The 26,084-nt window shown below is 40.7% G+C and overlaps 1 protein-coding gene across 22 annotated transcripts in view; it reads left to right on the forward strand.

The window, feature by feature from the left end:
- The window catches only part of BAZ2B (bromodomain adjacent to zinc finger domain 2B), a 459,321-nt gene that overhangs the window by 406,424 nt on the left and 26,813 nt on the right, over positions 1-26,084 (forward strand). For 11 of the 22 annotated variants that reach the window (XM_077447627.1, XM_077447614.1, XM_077447613.1 and 8 more), the window contains 10 exons: positions 3,042-3,086; positions 3,530-3,562; positions 7,108-7,173; positions 9,991-10,131; positions 11,320-11,574; positions 13,655-13,869; positions 18,716-18,790; positions 20,511-20,745; positions 24,695-24,757; positions 24,879-25,023. In XM_077447627.1, the coding sequence (XP_077303753.1) occupies positions 3,042-3,086; positions 3,530-3,562; positions 7,108-7,173; positions 9,991-10,131; positions 11,320-11,574; positions 13,655-13,869; positions 18,716-18,790; positions 20,511-20,745; positions 24,695-24,757; positions 24,879-25,023 (1,273 nt within the window). The remainder of the gene's footprint in view (positions 1-3,041; positions 3,087-3,529; positions 3,563-7,107; positions 7,174-9,990; positions 10,132-11,319; positions 11,575-13,654; positions 13,870-18,715; positions 18,791-20,510; positions 20,746-24,694; positions 24,758-24,878; positions 25,024-26,084) is intronic. The other 11 variants (XM_077447617.1, XM_077447624.1, XM_077447628.1 and 8 more) reach the window with 2 other exon arrangements.

Raw genomic sequence — 26,084 nt, forward strand, 5'->3', positions numbered from 1 at the left:
ACAGGTGAGGATGGTTACCTTTAATAGCCATTCAAACCCCTTTGTGTCAACTTATGTGCATGTTATCAGGCCAAAATCACCAGGGTATGTAAACTTTTGATCAGGGTAATTTGGGTAGTTTCTGTTGTCATTAAGATGTAAAAAGAGTAAACACAGTTGATTAATAATAAATGGCTTCAGCTAAACACTAACCATGAGTGAAAGAAAAGTTTTTGTGTTATCATTCATATTCTCTGAAAAATGGCAAAGAAATCATAAATTCTGCCAGGGAATGCAAACTTATGAGCACAACTATTTATACAGTATCTCACAAAAGTGAGTACACCCCTCACATTTTTGTAAATATTTTATTATATCTTTTCATGTAATAACACTGAAGAAATTACACTTTGCTACAAAGTAGTGAGTGTACAGCTTGTATAACAGTGTAAATTTGCTGTCCTCTCAAAATAACTCAACACACAGCCATTAATGTCTAAACCGCTGGCAACAAAAGTGAGTACACCCCTAAGTGAAAATGTCCAAACTGAGCCCAAAGTGTCAAGATTTTGTGTGGCCACCATTATTTTCCAGCACTGCCTTAACCCTCTTGGGCATGGAGTTCACCAGAGCTTCACAGGTTGCCACTGGAGTCCTCTTCCACTCCTCCATGATGACATCCCAGAGCTGGATGCCCCACAGATGCTCAGTAGGGTTTAAGTCTGGAGCCATGCTTGGCCAGTCCATCACCTTTACCCTCAGCTTCTTTAGCAAAGCAGTGGCCGTCTTGGAGGTATGTTTGGGATCGTTATCATGTTGGAATACTGCCCTGCGCCCCAGTCTCCGAAGGGAGCGGATCATGCTCTGCTTCAGTATGTCACAGTTCATGTGGCATTCATGGTTCCCTCAATGAACTGTAGCTCCCCAGTGTCGGCAACACTCATGCAGCCCCAGACCATGACACTCCCACCACCATGCTTGACTGTAGGCAAGACACACCTGTCTTTGTGCTACTCACCTGGTTGCCACTGACCCCCCCACCCCTTCAACCTCTGTAGCAATGCTGGCAGCACTCATACGTCTATTTCCCAAAGACAACCTCTGGATATGACGCTGAGTATGTGCACCCAACTTCTTTGATCGACCATGGCAAGGCCTGTTCTGAGTGGAACCTGTCTTGTTGTATGGTCTTGGCCACCGTGCTGAAGCTCCGTTTCAGCATCTTTGCAATCTTCTCATAGCCCAAGCCATGTTTATGTAGAGCAACAATTCTTTTTTTCAGTTCCTCAGAGAATTCCAGAATGGCCATGAGGTGCCATGTTGAACTTCCAGTGACCAGTATGAGAGAGTGAGAGCGATAACACCAAATTTAACACACCTGCTCCCCATTCACACCTGAGACCTTGTAACACTAGCAAGTCACATGACACTGGGAGGGAAAATGGCTAAATGAGCCCAATTTGGACATTTCCACTTAAGGGTGTACTCACTTTTGATTCCAGCAGTTTAGACATTAATGGCTGTGTGTTGAGTTTTTTTGAGTGGACAGCAAATTTACACTGTTAGGCCTCTTTCACACGGGGCGGATCAGTAATGATTCGCCCCGTGAAGATCTGCTCGCTCAGCGGGGATCGCTCCGTTGTCCCCGCTGAGCCGGCTGCGGACAGGGCGGTCTCCGCACACTGTGCGGGGACCGCCCTGTCAGCTCTCCGCTCTCCTCTATGGGGATCGGACGAGCATGGACCGTCTGTCCGTGTTCGTCCGATCCGTTCTGCAGACGGATAGAAAAATAGGATTTTCCTCCGTCTGCAGAATCGGACATTTGCGGAGGCGGACGAAATCGGGTGTCTGCGGATGCTCATCCGCAGACACCCGCTATCCCATAGGGATGAATGTATGTCCGTATTTCATCCGCAAACGGATGGATGAAATACGGACATATTGTCCGCATGTGTGAAAGGGGCCTTATACAAGCTGTACACTCACTACTTTACATTGTAGCAAAGTGTCATTTCTTTAGTGTTGTCACATGAAAAGATATAATAAAATATTTACAAAAATGTGAGGGGTGTACTCACTTATGTGAGATACTGTATATATATATTTATATATATTTATTTATTTATTTATATTATTATTATTTTATTTTTTTATGTATTCTATAAATATTATGATGTAGATATACAAACACCCCTCTAGACTAGTCTGCAGGTTACAGTGTTCAATGTATAATGTGCCATCTGCTGACCTGAATTGGAACTGCACATACTGTATTATATTTTTGTCCTGCAATGATAGCTTCATAACATCTAATACTCATAGTAGAAGTAAATGCCTTTAATAGACCAGCACAGGTTTTCTTTAAAGCCCCAAACTCTGGGAACAAAACCTTTCATTCACTTATATTCCTCAACCATTCAATATACATCCACTTTGTGTGCACCAAATACCTCTGCAAACTCGGATATCCCCTTATAAAAGTAGCAGTGATATCATCACTGTGCTGTACATAGCCTGTCCAGAGAGTAGGGCTGTGGGAAAGGCCCAGCAGGCCCCACCCACCACAGACTGCCTGCAGAAAACTACAGGAGGGGGCGGAGACAAGACCAGTCACCCTGCACATGGAGAGGGTGCAGCAGTGACCAGTCTTTATTACAGGAAGCTCCTACATAGAGGCAAAGTTTCACATTTCCTTCACTCCCCCACTGATCTATTCAGCCACAGGGAGTGTATAAAATATCTGTTAATTCCAGATATAGAGGAGCATGTGATTCACTGCTTTTTTTCTCATGTGACAGCACTGGTGCTTTATGATTGCTCCCAATACCACATGGGGGTGGTTAGAGTAGCCTCAGCCCTGTGTAAGCTCTGACTGTGAAAGACGGAGTTCATACAGGGCTTCCTTCCCAATGGCTGAACAGAGCTGGAGCTTTAATTATGGATTGTTAAGATGTTATATGCTTGTGTTTAGATTGTAATAGGAAATGTCAATGAATCCTTTTTTTCTTAGTTATATTATGTATACTGAGCTACAAGGAGTGCTATTGTTCTTTTTTTTTAAGGAGAAGGAAATGAGACGACAACAAGCAGTTCTCCTGAAACACCAGGTCTGTAGACATAGCAATCTAATACTATATATATTATTTATATATGTGTGTGTTTATTACTGTCATGGTTTACCTTTTGTCCCTTTCCACTGTAAGCAGCTGTTTTGTAAGCTAAGCCAAGGTTCAGCCATCTTTTTACCAAGAACTATGGGTAATACCCAGAAGGCTCCCTTAGGACATTGGTTCAGCATACAAAACTGCGGGCCGGCACTGAGATCGGACAATTGGGGCCCTGTAAGCCACTTGCTGCTTATGGGCTTCCAGCAGTAAGATATTGAAGTACTCTGTAATTATTACTGCACAGTTATTTTCTGCTTACAAATTATCTGCCTTGCTTTGGTTATGGGGCTTTTTGGGTAATTTTATTTTTATTTTTTTTAATGGTTATTGTGTAATCTGCGTTTATTTCTGTTTCATAATGATGTGCCAACTCTTTCTGCCAGGAGTTGGAGAGGCATAGACTAGATATGGTATGGGTATGTTTATTTTTGTACGTCTTAACACCGCATCGTGATTTATTTTATTTTCTTTTTATTCTTTTTGATTGTGATCTGGTTGTCCTAGCAATGCATAAAGTGTAGCACTGGCTGCTGTCATTGTACATTCTCCCCCCTGCATGGCTTAACAGTGCAGTGCATTGCATACATCTGCTAATTAACCCAGAAAAGACTAATGCGTTTCAGGCTGCATCACACCGCTGACTAAAAAAACAAAACAAAAGACTGCATTTCTGTTCATTGGCAAGCTGGCAGGAATAGATTTGGGCCATTGTTCCCCTGTGGTAATTTGCATAGCAAGAAATGTAATATTCCCATCTAAATTCCAGCAGAGAAGCCTCTGCTCCAGTTACTCATTGTACCGAATATATTTATTTCAAACCTACATACATTAAAAAGACACCCTGACCCTTCATAAAACCACAAGCAAGCTTTTGTAACTTTATGCAGTGCATCCAAAAAAAAAAAGTCAGTTGGATATTCTTTTTTATTTTATTTTTCATTCATGCATGTTAATCAGCCATGTAAATACATATATATTTATTTCTTCATTTATTTCACTTGGCCTGTAAGCAAATACAACTAGGTGTCTGTTCTTGCAAACACCCCTGTATCTAGTGGTGGCATATTAAACAGGCTTAAACAGATACATAGCTCAAGAAATAAAGGTACCTTTACCTAAGAAAAGCTTTAGCAGCCATTTTGTGGACTGAGGTAATGTTTGTAAAAATATAAAAGCACCAAACTCCAGTGCCATCTCGGTGTGAAATAGTCAGAAATGGTTGCTTAGGGGTACACCTCCACTGAGAGTTGCTCAGTCATCACAAACATTTGCAAAGTTTTGAGGCCACATTAAAGACCAATTGTACCTTCATGTTAAATCTGATAAAAAAGAATTCCAAGCAAAAAATGTCTTACTGTTTGCTTTCTTTCTAAAACAGCCATAGCTGGAGTAGAAAAGCCTGTGCCCTGCCAGCAGCTGTAATGTGGAATCCCTGCTCTCTGGGTTTAAGCAGTGGTCTCATTGCAAAGATTCAAAATGCCCCCTGGTGACTCAGACTTATCTGCACTCAGCAAAGCTCATGCTCCCTGCTGATTGGAGAGCTCTGACTCAGTTGGTCAGCCTAAGTTCTTCTTAGGCTTTGTCTGTTTTTTTTTAAAGAATACAAACTGTAAGACTTTTTCATGCACCTGGAACAAATTTTGCCAATTTGAACTGAAAGCTCAATTTAACTTTAACCGCCGGTTTTATATGTATATATATATATATATATATATATATATATAAAACTGGCGGCAAGGCAGCTCCTCTGCACAGGATCATGTACCTTGAAGTGCACCAGCACCACCAGCGACCCACTCTCACTGTGATTGGACACAGTGGAAGCCAATCAGTGGGTCCGGAGGACATTGCGTCTGCCGGGACCCGCCGATCATTTGGGAGACAACTAGAACGGCGATCTGCCTATGTAAACAAGGCAAATTGCCATTCTGTGAGAAGGGAAGGCTGTGATCCTGTGTTCCTACAAAGCAGGAACACAGATCTCTGCCTTCTTACAGTAAAAGCACCCCACACAGATAGCAAGCACTCCCTAGGAACACATTTAACCCTTTGATCACCCCTGATGTTAACCCCTTCTCTGCCAGTGTCACTAATCCCCCAAAAAGTGTCACTTAGTGTCTGATTTGTCCGCCACAATGTCACAGTCCCACTATCGCTGCCATTACTAAAAAAAAAAAAAGTTTTAAAAAATGTTAAATCCATAAAAATATCCTATAGTCTCTAGACGCTATAACTTTTGTGCAAACCAAACAATATACGCTTATTGGAATTTTTTAAACCAAAAACATCTAGCAAAATACATAGTGGCCTAAATTTATGAAGAAATTCGTTTTTTTCCATTTTTTTTATTGGATATGTTTTATAGCAGAAAGTAAGAAATATTGTTTTTATTTAAAAATTGTCAGTCTTATTTTGTTTATAGTGCAAAAAAATATAAAAAAGTCAATGGTGATCAAATACCACCAAAAGAAAGCTCTATTTGTGGGAAAAAGGGAAATAAATTTTATTTGGGTACAGCGTCTCATGATCTCGCAATTGTCAAGTAAATTAACATCTAACATTTGCAAAACATGGCCTGGTCATAAAGGTGGCGGTGGTTAAGGAGGAAGTCCATTTTTCAGTCCCCTCCACCCCACCACTTATGTTGGGTTATCTTAAAAATAAAAAAAAATAACCTGCCCAGCAGATTCAGTGTTGTCCTACAGCGATCTGCTATTCAGGTGCCCCAGTCTGTATCCTATGACACTTTCTGGGTCTTCTCAGTTGGCTACCTCTTCAGAGTTCAGGCAACCAGGCCACTGATGACACAATATATTTTTGCCCCCCCCCCCAGCTGCTCTGTGAATGGGCTCCCACTGCCTCCTAGGACATATACATCCCAGGGGATGAGGGAGCAGGACACATCATTCTCGTCTAGACAAGAATGGCAGCAGGAGAGAAGGGCCACCGGGGTAAAAAAAGAAATAACCTCCTCAAAAAACAAAAATGCCAGCTATTATTGCTGAAGCAGGGGGATGGGGGCAAAGGTGTGGACATAAAGTCAATTTGCAGAATGAAGTTCTGCTTTAGGGACCTCTTGAACAAAGCAACCATGACTACTCAACTCCATTGAGTCCATGAGATTGGACAGGGCCAAAGCTATGAAAACCATAGTCCCCACTGAAAGAGTTTGGCAGGTTCCACAAGCTTGGGCCTGATAATAGAAAAGGCCCAAAAAAACACCTGTTTTTGTTCTTATAGCAAGTAATCACATTCCTAGCACATGACTGAGAGATTTTTATTGGCTCATGGTGGTCATACACGTGTTGATAAATAATCAATTTCTAGTTATATGAAATATTCAATCTATAGTTGACAACCCATGCGATCGATATGCCACACATGTTGAAGTAGATTTCACATATACCTACTTCAGGCCCACTTCTGAGGCTTCTTGTCTTCTTCAAGCACAGGAAGTTCTGAAGCTCCTAATGTGAAACTTCAGGTTCCCCCTGATTTCAATAACATAGTCATTGTAGTCAGTCCAACCGTGGTGGAACGACTTCAGTCACTAGTTCCTATCGAACAGACTGCGTGGGTTCAGAACTTTGCTTCCAGACAAAATGGCTGCCCGCTGTGTAGGAAAGACGTATATTAAAAAAGATGTAAGGTAGCTTGTTTATGTAAACCTTCATACTCGCTAAGCTTATTAAAAAGCATCACCGTTTAAGTGACCATCAGTATACGTTGTGCATTTTTCGACAGTCTTCATTATTCATTGCTTTACATTTGCCGCTTTTGATTGTGTACCCGCTTTCTAAACCTCAACTAAAACATGCACAAACTTGACTTGCTTTGTATTTATAGCACTCACTGTGTCTCAGTGCTAAATCTGCAGCTCTCAGCTTCATGTCCACCAATTTTTTTTTTTTTTTTAATGTTCTGCTTGGGCTTTTGTCTCATCTTCTATCTGTATTTGCAGGAGAGAGAGAGAAGGAGACAACACGTAATGCTCTTGAAGGCTGTGGAAGCTCGTAAAAAGGCTGAGGTACATGCAGTGTCAGCATTACCAGGGATGCTGATAAATGTCCTTTCTAGATAGAATTCCCTGACAGAATTTTTTTTCATACCTCTGTGAGTTTATTGTTCTGTCAGCCATCATGCTTAATGTACGCCTGTCACCTACACTTGCTGGCCGAAGCCATTTTGTGTGCTCTGTACAGAAGTCGTGAGGAAGTGGCTTATCAAATCAGTTCATTGGAAACTCAAGAGCAGGGATAGGCTGCAGCTTTCTGTGATTGGATTTAGCGTAAATAATGGCTAAACTTTTTTTCACTGATTGTAGGTTATAGCTAAAGAGAATACAAAGGGGGTGCATCCACTCAGCTTCTAAATTCAGCTTGTTCGATTAAACTTTGACAATAAAACCTGGAAGCTGCTCCAGCTTTAGTAACTCTCCCCAGTGAAATCTTTCAGTGGGTATACATTTCGATCACTTTTTGAAAAAATATATGTTTATTAAGGTGTTAAAGAAAATACATTAGACACAAGTTGGAGTCCAAGCACATGGGCGGCGCAGTGGTGTAGTGGTTAGTACTCTCGCCTAGCAGTAAGTAAAAGGGTCGCTGGTTTGATTCCCAACCACGGCACTACCTGGCTGGAGTTTGCATGTTCTCCCTGTGCCTGTGTGGGTTTCCGCTGGGTACTCCGGTTTCCTCCCACACTCCAAAGACATGCTAATAAGTTAATTGGCTTCTGTCCAAAAATTGGCCCTAGTATATGAATGGGGACCTTGGATTGTGGGCTCCATGAGGGTAGGGACCGATGTGAGTGGGCAATGTACTGGGATAGGGACGATTGTAGACACTCACTCAGGTTGAACTGGATGGACTGGTGTCTTTATTCAACCTTACTAACTATGTAACTATGACATATTTAGAGGAACGTAAACAACTTGAATTCAGAATAGATATAATAAATATAGAAACAAATGCCCAGCCTGGTCATATCTGTATCATAAGGACATGAGTAAAGTGATGTCCATGTAAGGGTCAGTGGGGTGAGTTAAAGGGACGTAAAAATGTGGAATACCAAGTTAAAGCCTAATCTACAATACAAATGTCAGGACCAACTTGAAGAAGGAGCATTTTCATCAATGTTGTAAGAGAAGTTAGAAAAAGAAGTCAGGACGGGGGGGGGGGGGGGGGGGTAAAAAGAAAGAGAAGAGAGTGTTAAGAGCGTAGAGGAGAAGATTACCCAGCCAGTGCTTGTTGGGTGGGGGCCAAGGATGCTAAGATTTTACCTATGCTACATAAGGTAAAAGTTGGGATGGATTGAGAACGAAAGTAGATCTTTTAAGATATTAGTGAAAGTGAAATAAGAGCTGCTACAAAACATCATTAAGGGAAGCCACACTTCAGAGAACTGTGAGTATCTATCATGTAATTGGGCTGTAAGTTCTTCCAACCACATCAGAGTGTTCAACTTGTCAGCCCATTCCATTTTGAGACATTTTAAACCTTTTTACATAATATCACATTTCTACATATCTCTTTAACTAATATATCTAATATACAGTATTTTCTTGTAAAAAAGAAGTATAGAACTATAGACTCTAGAAAGAGAGGGAAACATAATTTTGCCCCTGTACAAATCATTAGTAAGACCTTATCTGGTATATGCAGTTCAGTTTTGGGCACCAGTTCATAAAAAGGATATTGGAGAACTGGAGAAAGTGAAGAGAAGAGCAACCAACCTGATAAGAGGCATGGAGGAGCTCAGCTATGAGGAAAGATTAGCTAAACTAAATTTATTCTCTCTTGAGAAGAGGCGATTAAGAGATATGATCACCATGTATTACATAAGTGGTCCATATATTGAAATTGGTTCACAGATAATTTACTTTAAGCCCATGGAAAAGGGGGCATTCCTTACTTTTGCAGGGAAAGAGATTTATTCTTGATACATGGAAAGGCTTATTCACAGTAAGAGCTGTGAAATGGTTGAATTGACTCCCTTTGGGAATTAGTTCTGGCCAGTTCAGTAGATTGTTTTAAAAATGAATGTTAGGGATTGTGATTAGCATAATGCTTGTACAGCCGTTGAGAAAAAAATCTATGGTCAACAGTATATTGTTTTGAGATAATCCCTTTGCTATAACAAGCACCTGAAACTGCCTGAAACACTAGTTGTCTCCACCAAGATGGTCAAAAACAGCCAATTGATGGGAAAAAAAGTATACAAGGGAAAACATTATTTTTAATTATTAAACTGTTTATGGGCAATCATAGGGAGGGGAATCGTAGGCACAGTCACTGTGCCATGCTACTAAACAAGAAATAACCTGAATGTGTTATGAACAAATAAAATATGCCTAAGTTTTACATATTATACATATACATATGTATAGATTTACATAGAAACAAAGTATCAAAAACAATAATACACATTGATATGGTTGTTTGCATTAAACTGTAAACATTCCATTTGTATTTAAAAAAAAAAAAAACTTTTAGATTCTGTTTAAATTTGATTTCTCACATTTTGTTTTATTTCTGGGATGACATTTTGGTTTCTATAAAAATGCCAATTTGTAGGCTTATGATTGAATATTATATGTATTATGAATATAATTGATAATCTCTTGACTGATTGATAGCCAGTCTACCCCATGCCATTTTTCTTGCAAGTAACAGGACTGATTTAAGCATCCCTGTGGGCAGACAATCCTCTTATAGTCACAGCACATCATGATCAGAAGCGTCTGGTGATAACTGTTCTTGCCCAGAGCAAACAATCAGACTTCTTTTGATTTTCCTGTACACTACAGAGATTCTGATACATTGTTGTATTATTGTTCCTCAAGGAAAGAGAACGTTTGAAACAAGAAAAGCAAGATGAGAAAAGGTTGAACAAAGAACGTAAACTGGAGCAAAGGCGGCTAGAACTGGAGCTGGCCAAGGAGATGAAGAAGCCAACTGAAGACATGTGTCTTGCTGACCAAAAGGTATCTCTCAGAATATAAAGCCTAGACGAGTTTGTACGATGCTCTTACAAAGGCTTGTCTTTTGTACTGTCATTGACAGCTCTTAATCTGTGCACAAAACTTTTCTGTAGATTGATGGACCTTCACTGATGTGCCGTAAGTCCTTCAGAAACCTTATCATAGGGATGAGTGGAGGCCTGCAGGCAGCCACTGATGCCTGGCAACGTCAACCAAGAGAGCAGAACTCCTGTTTAAAGTGGAACTATGGCTTCCCATTAAAAATATATGTTCTAAAGCACTTATCTACTGTATAAGCACATCTGCACCTACAGCTTTCGCTTAATCCCACAAATACTGATTGAGCCTGCCAGTGAAGTCTACCCAATGCAGCTTCCTGTGATGGAGCGCCAAAGATGCTACATTGCTCCTGAATTCAGAGCAGAGTTGGCAATCTTATGTAGGCTCTGCCTGCTTGCACTAGAGAGGGATGAACAAAATGTTGCAGGGGGCTTGGCTATCAGCATTGTCAGTGCTGATTCACAGGCCTGTAACTTTTCAATCAGTCCTGCTCACTGATTTCTGGATTGAATGAGACACAAATGAATAGTTTATTTTAGAGAGACTTGTGCATCACCTGGATTTGGTACTTATTTAGACTGTCATAAATTAGTCTTTAATTGTACTTTAAAATAAAATATCTTAGAAATAGTAAAAAATAGGGTTGCGCCGATACCGTTTTCTTATTTACGAGTATGACTACTGATACTTGCGCTCAAGTACTCATCAATAATGATTACCGATACCTTTGCAGTGCGATTTGAGCCCATACAAAATTAATTGGCTAAAATCGCACTGCAAAGAAGCACATGTGATTTGAACAGGAATGCAGTGCTAAAGTCACTATGACAAGTCTGGGTTCACACAGGAACACTGGGGGAAACTGCATGTTATACGAACAGGATTCGGACTGCGTTCCTGTTCAAATCACATTTGATTCTTTGCAGAGCGATTTGAACCCATTTATTTTGTACGGGCTCAAATCACACATAAAGGTTTTGGAACATTTGCACAAGCAAATGCTTGGTATCAGCACCAATACTGATACCGGTATCGGTACCACTTCAAACCTAGTGACGGTGTTGGTTACTTATTTTTGCAAGTTTAAATATTACGATTGGACCAACCTTATGATATCTTCTTTTCTTTTAGCCTTTGCCAGAATTACATCGTATCCCAGGACTGATTCTTTCCGGTGCCACTTTCTCCAACTGCCTCATGGTGGTGCAATTCCTACGGAACTTTGGGAAGGTTTTAGACTTTGACCTTCATTCTGATATCCCATCACTCGGTGTCTTTCAAGAAGGTTTATTAAACATGGGGGAAAGCATGGGACAAGTGCAAGACTTGTTGGTGAGATTGCTGTCTGCAGCTGTGTGTGATCCTGGAGTCCCACCAGGGTACAAGGTAAGAAAATTGAGAACATGCTCTCAATCTTTTGCTGGCGGGAATTCCGCCACCTAAAGTCCAATGGAGCATACACACCGTTGAAATTTCCGACCAAAAACTCACATCAGACTTTTGCTGATCGTGTGTATGGGGTATTACTGCTTTATAAATATGTGGAGTATCCTGCATGTATTCCCCAGTGTATAGGGCCTGTGTTGATGGGCTTTGGGTTTGTGTTGATGGTAGCATTTTGAGATGCTTCTGAAAATATTCAGAATTCATTGACAGGTGCATTTGAGCTGCTGATGACCTCCTTCTGATCTGCTTCAAGCAGGTTTTACTTTCCCATAAATTTGTGTGGGAATGCAAAATCCATCTGACGCAAACAAAAGCCTGTGGACATAGGCCCTCAGCCTGCTTGTGATTGTAAAAGAACACAAGGTTATGCTCCCACATCAGTAAATCTGAGTTTTTGGTTGGAAAAAGTTCAGATCGGAAATTCCGATCGTCTGTAGCAATTCCGACGCACAAAATTCCTACGCATGCTCGGAAAAAATTTGACACATGCTCTGAAGCAATGAACTTCATTTTCTCGGCTTGTAGTGTTGTACGTCACTGCATTCTTGGCGGTCGAAAGTTCAGAGAACTTTTGTGTGACCATGTGTATGCAAGCCAAGCTTGAGTGGAATTCCGTCGGAAAAACCATCCAAGATTTTTCCAACAGAAATTCCGCTCGTGTGTATGGGGCATTAATCTGACATTTATCGTGATGCTGCTACTATCCCATATGTGACAATTTTCAGGCCAAAGTAATAGGAGAGGTTACATGCTTTCTTATACGCAGGAGTCCTATTCTGTTAGAGCAGGTGTCTCCAAACTGCGGCCCTGGGGCCAAATGCAGCCCTTTGCTTGCCTTTATCTGGCCCTTGGGGAACTTTTCCTTCCACTGATACAAGACACTATTCCTCCCTCTCATACCAATGATGGGGCATTATTTCTCCCATTGACGTCAACAATGGGGCACTGTTAATCCCACTGACCCGAAGGATGGGGCGCTATTCCTCCCATTAACACCAATGATGGAGCTCTATTCCTCAAACTGACACCAACAATGGGGCACTATTAATCCCACTGACACCAACAATGGTGCACTATTCCTTTCACTGACACCAACGATGGAGAACTATTCAGCCCACTGACACCAGCAATAGGTCGCTTTTTCACCCTCTAATACCAAATATGCATTGTTTTCTCCCACTGATGCCAGGATCATTTTTACTCCCGATGACAAGAGTTCAATACTCCTAAAGTCTGGAGGATATTAAACTGGCCCTTTGTTTAGAAAGTTTGGAGACCCCTGTGTTAGAGCAAAGGAGCAAGGGCTCTGACTGAGCAGGGAGGCTGGAACATTGAGTATACATTGTTGGGGGTTTAGCTAATAGGAGTTACTGTGAATTTTGTCCAAAACTAGTGTTTTGTTTGAGAGGCTGTTGGTTTGCTAAATGACTAACTTTTTTCAGTATTCGGGGGGGGGGGGCTGAGGGTTTCTAACTCTGCCCCCATTGTTGTGGGGTCTCACTTTTACTGATAAAAGAGTTGGACTCCCTTATAATGGTGTTGACTGATGGGTGGAGCTGGGAACTCTGGTGCAGCGATCCTGTTATCTGACTCTCCAAAACTGTAAGAAACCATTGGGTGATTTATCCTATCACCATCTATATAAAAAAAAACTGAGAACGTGTCATAGTTTGGATGTACTTATCCTTTTAATAATATTCAAGCATTCACATACAAAAACAAAATCCTTTCACTTTAAGGGAAGCAGTAAATTGATTTACTTATTATTATAATGTTGCCTTTTAAACACAATGTCAAGTATTTTATTGGCTTTAGGATATTTTAAGTGTTTTATTTATAATAATCATGATTACATTTTTATAGAGCTTTTTTCCCGTGAGACTCAGATCGCTTTGCATTTACAGTGATCACAAGCATAATTTGTCAGTATGATGAAATGATATTAATTGCAGGCTGGTTCATGAGATGGGATTTATGTGCAGCCTGGATACATTCTGATGCCTCATTGTTTTCTCTTTAGGCTAAAACAGCTCTCGGAGAACACTTAATGAATATTGGTATAAATCGTGACAACGTTTCTGAGATTCTTCAGATCTATATGGAAGCGCACTGTGGTCAGACCGAGCTCACAGAAAGTCTTAAGACCAAATCTTTCCAAGCACACACCCCATCCGAGAAGGCCTCCGTTTTTGCGTTTCTGGTCAATGAACTTGCCTGCAGTAAAAGTGTAGTCAGGTAATTATAGTTCTATTAAAGTGGAACTCTGGGATGTTTGGTTATGGGCTGCTAACATCTGCTCCCATCTCTTAAAAACATTTTTGGTCACGTACGCTTCTGTGTTCTCTTTTCCTTCCGGCAAGCTGCTGGTTGGGAGGAGATTAATAGTCCTCTTATGTCACAGTGATGTGCCGCACTTGGGACTTCATAGGGTCAAACGGGCAATGCTTATGGGCAGTGCCAGTGCAGCCTATAATTGACTGCCCTGAAATCACTTACACACAGCTGCCAGGTCTGTAATAAACCCAAAGTGGTGCTAAGAACTGCAGAGGGTATGTGACAGCCAAGCCACTGAAGACCTAGACTATGCAAAGCATTATGCTACCCAAAAGAAGAGCATCTGCCATGGAAACAGGCTGCATTAATTATGTCTAAAGCTGCCAGGGGATGAAGAAGAAGAAGATTAAAGTGATTTTTCCCAGACCTCTACCTCACAAGGTATGTAATTTAACTTAAAACAGTGAAGCCGATGCTGGACTTTAAATACTCCCATGTGGACTTGTTCCTTCATAGACAAAATCCATCAGTGGGAGAATGTGGACAGCACTTTGATTTTTTTTAATACATTTTTAAATTATTTGGTTGTGCTCACACTGTCCACTACATCATGATGATTGGCAGCACAGCTTACAGAGCACAAAGCACTGTGTAAGCTGTAACCCTGAGTGGTTAAGACTTTACTTTGGTAGCATTAAAAGGCTACATTCTGGCTGTTTCACCATCAAAAAGCCCAAATGCTGACAACAGCTATAGTCTATACTGTTAAATAGAAATAAATTTCTCAATAATGTTGGTTTAATTTGCTGTTCTATTTATTTTATTGTATTTTCTATAGTTTTGCTGCTCGAGACTCTTTACAGTTTTTTACCTAATTTAGTATTATGCTGCATTGATTGTTCAGTTGACATTTTTATTATCTGCTCATTTCCTTTTTTATAATACTTTACAGCCTACTGTACAGCCTCTGCACTTTAATGCCCATTTTAGCCTTTTCTACAGAAGTGCTATTATTTTATTTTTTCAAGGAGAGTAGGTATGATGGACAATGCCATTCTAGGGTAGATAGGTGTAAATAAAAACCTACTCTTTGTTTGTATACCTGTCTTTAAAGTATTTATGAACCCTTACCTTGTAAAACAACCCATTCAGTTTAAAATAGAGATGAAAGGCAAAACATTTGGGTAAATATATAAAATATCGAAAAATATTTAAAAAAAACTTTATAAATACAATTCTTCACTTTTTTTTTAGAACTGATTACATAATTTTTGCTCTCATCTGCATAAGGGGTTTAGAGAGTTCAGGGTGGAGAAACAGCAGTACACTGTCCCAGGGAATGCATGTGCAGGGTCAACACAAGACTTGGCTATTGGAGGACAGGTAGGCTATCCTCCCAGCACAGCTAAAAAACCGACCACGCTGAGATGGATGTGCTTTTCTTACCTAGTGAGGTCAGTTTGAAATAGGGAAGCAGGGGAACTGACACGGTCACCAGGTATCTCACACAAAAGAAGGAATGTAAAGAGAACAGGATACAATTTTTTTTTCAAATTCTTTAAGTATCCAGCATATATTATTCGGATCCGAATGTCCGAATAAAAAAATAACAAATTACAACGAATACGAAAGAAATATAACGAATGAATTCGAATGAATTCGACATGATTCAAAATTATTTCAATCGCATTCGAAATTATTTCAACCGCATTCGAAATGATTTCAACTGCATTCGACATTATTTCAACATTCGACATTAAAATGCAAAATTCGGCCGAATTTCGATTCGTTACGAAACGAATTGCACAAGCCTATTGTCGAGCAGATGCGTGTTTGGCAGTACAATAAATAAGGCAAAAGGGAAAATAAGGGAAAGTAAACCTTTAGGGTATCTCCTCTACAGTGGTTATTTTATAATTATAATTTACCAAAAAACATTTTAAAGCATTTAAAATGAAAAAAAAACATTGACAGTGTTATGCGTATTAAAAAATTATGGGTCTTAACCACTTAACAACCGCCCATTGCCGATTAACGGCTTCAGGGCGGTTGTTTAACTCTGAGAGGCCGTTAATTAACGGCCTCCCAGAATTCTGCTCTCGCGTGCCCCCTGGGGCGCGCACACGAGAGCGTCCGTGACCGCTGGGTCCAGTGGACCCGGCGCATCACGAATCACGGTAAACGGCCGCTCATCGCGGCCGTTTACCACGTGATCGCTCCGTCAAATGACGGAGTGATCACTTGTAAACAAGCCGGCGTCATGTTATGACGTCGGTTCCTCCCTCCCCCTCTCTGTACCGATCGGTACAGCGGAGGGGGAAGAGATCGGTGTCAGCAGCGATGTGGGCTGCATCTGCAGTGCCCACATCGCTGCTCACCGAAAATTAACCCCTCGATTCCCTGCATTACTCTGCAATACCCTGCCATTACTCTGCATTACTCTGCAATACCCTGCCATTACTCTGCATTACTCTGCAATGCCCTGCAACACTCTGCAATGCCCTGCAACACTCCGCAATGCCCTGCAACACTCCGCAATACCCTGCAACACTCCGCAATGTCCTGCAACACTCCGCAATGCCCTGCAACACTCCGCAATACCCTGCAACACTCCGCAACACCTTGCAACACTCCACAATACCCTGCAACACTCTGCAACACTCTGCAATACTCTGCAACACTCTGCAATACTCTGCAACACTCTGCAATACTCTGCAACACCCTGCAACACTCTGCAACACCTTGCAATACTCTGCAACACTCTGCAATACTCTGCAACACCCTGCAACACCCTGCAACACCCTGCAACACTCTGCAATACTGCAACACTCTGCAATACCCTGCAACACTCTGCAACACTCCACAATACCCTGCAACACTCTGCAACACTCTGCAATACTCTGCAACACTCTGCAACACCCGCCAATACCCTGAAACACTCTGCAATGCTCTGCAACACCCGCCAATACCCTGCAACACTCTGCAATGCTCTGCAACACCTGCCAATACCCTGCAATGCTCTGCAATGCAGTACTCTGCAACGCCATACTCTGAGATACCCAGCCATACTCTGAGATACCCAGCCATAGTCGGTGATACCCTGCAATACCCAGCCATAGACATCCCCCCCCCCCTCCCGCCGCCCTCCGCCCTCCGGTGCTTCTACCGAATCGCTAATACGATCAAAGCCAGAATCTTTTTTTTTTTTCAGGCTTCCCAGCTTAGAGGTGAGATGCGGGGTCTTATTGACCCCACATCTCACTGTAAAGAGGACCTGTCATGCCATATTCCTATTACAAGGGATGTTTACATTCCTTGTAATAGGAATAAAAGTGATCAAAAAAATTATTTTTGGGGAAAAAAATGTCAAACTAAAATAAATAAAGTAAAATGAACAATAAAAAAAATGTTTTTTTTAAAGCGCCCCTGTCCCCATGTGCTCGCATGCAGAAGCGAACGCATACGTAAGTCCCGCCCACATATGAAAACGGTGTTCAAACCACACATGTGAGGTATCGTTGCGAACGTTAGAGCGAGAGCAATAATTCTAGCCCTAGACTCTCCTCTGTAACTCAAAACATATAACCAGTAAAAAAAAATTAAATCGTCGCCTATGGGGATTTTTAAGTAGCGACGTTTGGCGCCATTCCACGAGCGTGTGCAATTTTGAAGAGTGACATATTAGGTATCTATTTACTCAGCGTAACTTCATCTTTCACATTATGCAAAAATTGGGCTAACTTTACTGTGTTTTTTTTTTTTTTAAGCACAAAACTGTTTTTTTTAAAAAAAAAAGCATTCAAAAAATTACTGCGCAAATACCGTGCGAGATAAAAAGTTGCAAAGACCACCATTGTATTCTCCAGGGTGTTTGCTAAAAAAACATATATAATGTTTTGGAGTTCTATGTAATTTTCTAGCAAATAAATGATGATTTTTACATGTAGGAGAGAAATGTCAGAATTGTCCTGGGTGCTCCAGAACGCCTGATGGCGCTCCATGCATGTTGGGCCTCTGTATGTGGCCACACTGTGTAAAAGTCTCACACATGTGGTATCGCCATACTCGGGAGTAATAGCAGAATGTGTTTTGGGGTGTAATTTGTGGTATGCATATGCTGTGTGTGAGAAATAACCTGATAATATGACAATTTTGTGAAAAAAAAAAAAAGTAAAAAGAATCTTGATTTTGCAAAGAATTGTGGGAAAAAATGACAACTTCAAAAAACTCATCATGCCTCTTACTAAATACCTTGGAATGTCTTCTTTCCAAAAAGGGGTCATTTGGGGGGTATTTGTACTTTTCTGGCATGTTAGGGTCTCAAGAATTGAAATAGGCCGTCAGTACTTCAGGTGTGATCAATTTTCAGATATTGGCACCATAGCTTGTGGACTCTATAACTTTCACAAAGACCAAATAATATCCACCAATTTGTACTTATTTTTACCAAAGATATTTAGTGGTATAAATTTTGGCCAAAATTTATGAAGAAAAAATTACTAATCTGCTAAATTTTCTAACAGAAACAAAGAAAAATTCATTTTTTTACAGAATTTTTGGTATTTTTTCTTTTATAGCACAAAAAATAAAAAACCCAGCGGTGATTAAATACCACCAAAAGAAAGCTCTATTTGTGTGAAAAAAAAGACAAAAATTTCATATAGGTCCAGTGTTGCATGACTGAGTAATTGTCATTCAAAATGCGAGAGCACCGAAAGCTGAAAATTGGTCTGGTTATTAAGGGTGTTTAAGTGCCCATTGGTCAAGTGGTTAATAATTGTATGTTTTTTATTTTTTTCATTTTCAGTGAAATAGATAAAAGTTTAGAACACATGTCCAACCTAAGAAGAGATAAATGGATGGTTGAAGGCAAACTTCGCAAGTAAGATTTTATGTACTTTTAATAGTATTAGTGATATAACCTTCTTGCTCTGATATGACATAACCCTTGCTACATATCTCTAGAGGTCACTTAGGCCTCATTCATACCTGTGTTTTTTGTGTGCATTTTAGGTGCTTTAAGAAAATCTTTTGATGCACTTTCATGAAAATGCACTTTGAGTAGAGTTATCAATGGTAACACATGTAAAATGCAGCACAACTAAAATGCAAATATATATATGTGAACCAGACTGTATTGGCCAGCCCTCAATAAACACAAGTACAATTACTTTCCAGGATATTACTTATGTGTATTAATATGTTTTTTAAACTCTTTTTTTAATTTACCATTGTTACTTGTTTTAACATCAAGCTGTAATCGAAAGGATCAGTACACATAAATGCATGTTGATTTATAGAGCTACAGAGGGAGATTTATTAACACTGGAGAGTGCAAAATCTGGTGCAAGTGTGAATGTAATCCAATCAGCTTCCAGGTTTTAGTGCAGGTTCATGCACAGATGTCTATTGAAGTTGCCCCTGAAGTCGCCAAAAGTAGTGCAGGAACTACTTTTGGCAATCAGTGCGGCGCCAGAAAGACAACATCGCACCAATTCAGACGGTGCTGTTGCTGGCAATAGGCTCTGATTTAGCATGGGTTTAGACATGGCAAATTGCATGTTAAAGCGGCCCAATGTGAACGTGGGCTTATTGTCAAAGCTTAATTGAACAAGCTGTAGTTAGAAGCTGATTGGCTACCATGCAGCGCTGCACGAGATTTTGCACTCTCCAGTTTTAGTAAATCTTCTCCTAGTGTAGTTAGGTTGGAAAAAGACAAACCATCATTAAGTTCAACCATATGAAAAGAGAAAATAAGTAGGTAAAGAATGAAAGAGTTTGTAAAAGATAGCTGTTCCAGGGGAAGCAACACACCCTAAGGCTGGGTTCCCACGTGTCTGCTTGCGGGTTGCAGTCCAGAGTCCAGTGCATTTCTGTTCACCGGTTCAGGTGCAAATTTTTGCCTTAATTCGCACCTGAACCAGACCCAAAAACGCACAAGACCCTTTTCAAAACCACACCATGGCCGTCCTGTGAATTGGATGTGGTTAAAAACGCATACAATTCGCATTTATGTGAACCCAGCCTAAAGAATAATCTGGTATGCTCCAATAAAGAAAAAGAATACATTCTGAACCTTGGATCTGTAATAGGGATCCAGCAAGTATCATCTGTGGTTTATGGGTCCATGGCCATACAGCAGAGGAAAAGGTTAGCAATCATGCTGCACCAGACACACTGCAGCTCTTCAGATGAATCTCACAGTTTCTTATCCACTTTCTGTGCCCGACTCTGCATGATTTTCCTCGTCATGGGCATGGGCTCACTAGGCATCCAGCTTATTACTCTTCTGTTAGTACTTCTCCAGCTTGTCATACATAGGACATTGTTGGGGCAAGGGTTTATAAAGGCCATGCTGGTGCTTTTGCCCTTTTTTAACTCCCTTGCGAAGTGAAATTTCTCTTGCAAGTTGAACAGCCTATTTGCCTTTTGTAAATCAACCACACTGTCGCCATACTTGCAATGGGTAGGTAACAGTATCTCTTTAAAACAGGTCTGCAAGAGAAATGACTAACTTATTTGCACCCAACTGCTATTGTTGTCATGCTAGTTGAAGGTATTGTATTATTCAGACCAATGCATGTCTTACACTTGTCTTGTAGGCTGAGAATAATACATGCTAAAAAGACTGGAAAACGTGACTCCATCGCTGGAGCTGAAGGTGGAGAAGAACAGCACTCACTAGGAACCCCCACACCAGGCAGAAAACGCAGGCGGAAGGGTGCAGACAGTGACTATGATGATGATGATGATGATGATAGTGATGACCCCGCAGAAGAAGATGAAGATGATGATGAGGATAAGAAGGGGAAAAAATCTGAAACTTGTGATGATGAGGTATATGGATGTGCATGAGACAGGGCCTCTTCTGAACTTCTTCTGAACTAAAACAAGAAGTGCCTAGTGAGGCAAAGCTCATTAAACAGCCTTTGGCAAAGTTCTACAGAGAGTCTCTACTGGACCTTCATCATGGATTGTCTCTGAATGTCCCAGCATGCTTTCGGCATGAATTAGAATGCATTCCTGGCTGTTTGCAGATTGGTGCCCATAGGTTTCTGCCTGAAACTGAAAGGGGTCAGGCATGTACTCCAAATCACCTTTGTTTAGCTGTGACTGGGCTAAGCAAAGCAGAGATTGTGCTATGACCACAATAGGGAAAATAATGCATAATACATTTCATTTGAGTTTAATGGAAATATGTACCAAAGTTATTTGATGATACAGATGTTCCTTGCATTTTCCTGTGACGTAGTCAATTTTGAAACAGACATATTGGTGTAGTCTCAGGACACTTAGAGAAAAGGTGGCTTCTGATTCATACCTCTTACGGTTTTTGAAATCTTCGAATGTTGCAGTGGGGCTGCTCATGCACATTTCTTCTTAAATGTATGCAATTGCTGTTGCAAATTCTGAAAAAAGAAGTGCAGAGATGTAGCTGACATTTCCAAGTGCAGAGCTGTAGTCGGCAGTGTGAATTGGGTAGCGCCAGAAACTGGCATGTGCCAGAAATGTAACACTCCCATTGGCTGTGCTCTCAACCAAACTGTCAAACCATCCAATGGCTGGTGTCATAACTGATCGCATGTGCAGCATCATGGCAGTTTTAGATTAAACAGAGGCAAAGATGGCAGCTTTCGTGGCTGAAAATGATAGAGGGGTTTACTTACATCTTACATTACATTTTTTTCAAAGGTTTTAAAGGTAGAATCACTTTAAGGGGCTGAAAATAAACCATAATCTATAATTTTACAGTTTTAGCTTCTGGGGCAAAATTTTTATTATTCGTGAAGAGGGATTAGAACATGTTTTTTTTTACTATCTGTGTCCCTGTTAGGCTCAGTTCACACTGCTGTGACCCCAAAGTCATGCGACTTCCAACGTGACTTTGCATTGCAACTTGCTTGTGACTTGATGCAACTTCAATGCAACTTTTTATGTGCCAATCATAACAATACAGAGTAAAACTTCCGTGTGTGTTTTGTGATTTTAATATTGAAGGCTATGGCACTCATGTCACAAGGAAGATGCAGAAAAGTAGTGCATGAACTATTTTTTTGTCGTCCCTGCGAATTGAGACGCTGCCGCAATTAAGACAGCACCCATTGAAATTAATGTGTTTTGAGTTGTCATGTGACTTTCTGTGTCGTATGTTGCAGCAAGTTGCATGGAAAATTGCAGCAGTGTGAACCAGGGCTAAGGCTCTGGTAATACTGCAGTGACTCCAAAGTCATTCGACTTGCTTGCTACTTTTGAGATTTAACATTGCTGTCTATGGCATTCAAGTCACATCAAGGTCGCAGAAAAGTAGTGCAGTGACATGGAAATTTATAGATAGACAACACCTATCCTCATATTGATTAGTGATTCCAAATTAATAATAACTACTGCGGTAGGGAACAGACACAAAAGATACACTCCGCATGTTTCCAAACAATTGTTCTGCTTTATTATGACACAATTGAAGGTTTTCATACACATGATTACATAGGTATCACATTAATATTCCAATTTTACTTTTATGGTAACAAGGGGTGTAACAAAGGCAGGCTAATTCTAATCAGGACTCGAAAGAATGCAAACATGTACTGAAAACATTATTAGTGCCGTGTGCATAGTGAGGGCAGTGTGCAACACATACAAAATTGAATACAATTATATACAGAACTTACAAATTTCCTTTACATGCAGGAACCTTTTTTTTTTTTTTTTTTTTTTTTTTTATGAAACTTGAGTCTCTTAAGAGGCCACCCAGTGAAATAATGGTAAACTTGGCTAATACAGAAGGTGAATCTCCCTTAGCCCCAGTTCGCACTGCTGATACTTGTCATGCGACTTGCGACACAATAAGTCTCGGCAGTGCGAATTGGGGCTAAGGGAGATTCACTTTCTATATTAGCCAAGTTTACCATGATCATTGAAAGTGAAAGTAAAAGCAAATCCTAAATTTTGGATTGTCCGCAGAACAGTAATAGAGGGGAAATCCTCCAAAGGTGATGCTATTTCTAGTGACACTGGTGAAAGCCAGGGATTTCTTTCCCTTTGGAGGGATTTCCTCTCACCCTGTTTTGGCTATGGGACAGGAAATTAAGAGAAATCTCCCCAATGGGACACAAATGGTAAAAAAAAGTGACAAGGGATATAATCCTCCCTTACTTTATTCAAAATAAAAAAAATGCCCTTAGTTACGCTTTAATGGCTAGAAATGGTTGGAATCTGTTCAGCTATGTTTGTGATCCAGCCACACAGCACAGACAGGCACTGCAGCTAGGAAATACAGTATTGACAAGGTTAATCCCAAGACTTCAGATTCAATACTGAAGCAGCTGCTGATCCGGTTAGCTTTAGATAGTTAGATACCGGTAGTTAATCCGGTTGAAAATAGTCCATTCAACCAACGTAGGGAAAAAAGCAAAAACACACACACAAATAGAAAACCTCCATATACACTATCCTATACCCACAGTTGATCCAGAGGAAGGCAACAAAACAAAAAAAAAACAATAAAGCTTTGTGTTCCCTCTTTCTATTAAAATTTTTCCTGGGATAGACTGAGAGAAATTTTCAATGAAATAGAGCCATGATTAGCTTCAAGTGCTGACCTTGCATCTAGTGCAGTGGTGACTGGTGCTCAATATTTTGGGGGAGCAGGACCGGCTTCCTGATTGACTGGGAGGAGAATCAGGAAGACAATATAGAATATTAATTCGCTATTATGACATAACTGGATGGGCTCAGGGCGCAGTACTCTGTGCCCTGAGCCCATCCTTTTTTTAAGCCAATAAGAGCCTCAGGCTCTAATCATGTGCTTAAAAACAAAACCCCATTGATATACATGCATCCGGTGCCCTGCATGTAGATTAGGGGTCGGGCGCATGGATTAGGGGGGCGGCGGCGCCCCTTTATGAATGGGCACTGCTCTAGTGTGTTGCTGTAGATAGGTTTACAGGAATCTAATGTAGACCAGTTCAGGCACTGTATTCTAGTTGTACTTTAAGGATGGGTTTACACTTAACTCTGATGCGGCTCACAGCAGGGGTCTGGTGCATCCCTGTTCTCTGTTTCAGGAACAAATCAGTCACGAATTTTTGCCTGAACTCGGACCTGAAACAAAGCAAAGGCGCACCGGACCCCTGTGCAATCTGCAATGCAGCCGCCCTAGACATATGTGAACCGGCTCTATTGAGAGCAGGTCACAGTCTCCTGTCATGTGAATTGGATGCTGAGAAACCCACATCCAATTCACATAAGTGTGAACCCAACCTAAATAATTTTCTAAAGAATGCCTACTTGTATTTTTTATTTTTTTTTATACCTGCTTGGAGTATAGCTTTAAGTTCTTTAGGGCCATCTGCAATGTTTTATCTTTATGATGAATATTTATTTGTAGGCATTGTCATACTCGTTCACGCTTTGCTGACCACTGGCCACACTGTGGATACTTTAGTGAGCAAAGAGTCAGCAAATGCTGACATAGAACTCCATCACAGGAACAAGTTTTACTTGTAGCAGACAGCAAACCTTGAAATACACCAATCAATGCTCAGTTAGAACAGTGTTATGAGCATTAGGGTACGAACATTGAAGGCTTGCCTCAAATCCTTGCACAAAACATTAGGCCTCCATCACTGTGCTGACTACATAGAAACATAGAAAAGTGAGTCCGCCCATTTTTTTTTCCTTTGTTTTGTTTTTTGTTTTTTTTGTTTTCAGGGTTTAGGTTTTTTTTTCATGTTTTCTGTGAAGTTAGAAGCCCAGAAAATGTACATGTTGCTTATCTTGCTCATAGGATGATGGAGATCAGACTGCTACAGTGGAGGAATTGGAGAAGCAGATTGAAAAGCTAGTGAAGGTAATTTGTGCTTTTTCTTGTTATTTTATATACAATATTATGTGTATTAAAATTTTTCCGAAAACCACTGAATGTACTGTTGCTGTAGATGTCTATACTATTAAGGATATTCTTTCCACAGCAACAAAACCAATACAGGAAGAAGCTGTTCGAATCCTCCCATTCCTTGCGGTCAATGATGTTTGGGCAGGATCGGTATCGGCGGCGGTACTGGATTCTTCCACAGTGTGGCGGCATATTTGTGGAAGGAATGGAGAGTGGTGAAGGTGAGTCATGTAGAACAAGTATTGTTTTCAGTTCTTTGTCTGATGTCAGAAACATTTTAACTGTAATAATACTATTTTTTGCTTGGTTCCCTAGCAGATATTGGCAATAGCAGCCTTGAGGAGAATTATTACGTACCTGTCACCACACATAATGCAGGCATTCCCATTTTGTAGGTTGAGCCAATATTCCTGGATGCAGCATGACAACTTACATTAAGAGCGGAAATCACAAAACCCTTCTCTTACCTTTATAAACTAGAAATCCCTTGTTTGCGCACTTCTCTTAAAGCAGAATAGAATTTGGATAAGAAAAATTGCTAGTAGGTGTTTTTTTTTTTTTTGTAGAAGGGCATTTATTTATGTTTTCTACCATACTCTTATCAAGTATATTTTTACTGTGCAAATGCAGTGCAATGCAGTGTACACTCTTGGTATCTGTCAAATGAGGGAAGCCTAGTTCCAAAATCACGTGAATCTATCATATACCGCATTTATCGTCGTATAACACGCACCCCAAGTTTAGGAGGGAATTTAAAATAAAAAAACTTTTAGGAGGGAAATTTAAGGGAAAAAAACTTACATTTAAATGCCCATCAATGCAGTCTTGTCAGTAATTTGCAGCCTTGCATTTAGCCTTGTCAGTCATTTGCAGCCTTCCATTTAGCCTTGTCAGTCATTTGCAGCCTTCCATTTAGCCTTGTCAGTCATTTGCAGTCTTGTCTGTGTCTTTGCCATTTAAAAATGGCGCAGCCGAGATACAGAGCGGATGTCCTGTGTATCTCGGCGGTGCTCGATAGTTCTCGGCCGCACTCGGCCGTTCTGGGAGGCTTTTGGAAAACAGCCGAAAATAGCCGAGGACGTGCGAAGATAGCCGAGAACGGCCGAAAATACCCAGAAGCTGCAGAGAATGTCAGAAAGGGTTAGAAACAGCGGGGGGTCGGCGTATAACCCACACCCCATGATCCCCCCCTGATTTTAGGGGGAAAAAAGTGCGTGTTATACGCCGATAAATACGGTACATGGGAGTTGCATCATTAGTGGCCACCCAATGGCCATAGACA

This window comes from Lithobates pipiens, unplaced genomic scaffold, assembly GCF_037356315.1.
Source record: "Lithobates pipiens isolate NorthernLeopardFrog02 unplaced genomic scaffold, aLitPip1_a1.2 Scaffold_22, whole genome shotgun sequence".
Lineage (NCBI taxonomy): Eukaryota > Metazoa > Chordata > Amphibia > Anura > Ranidae > Lithobates > Lithobates pipiens.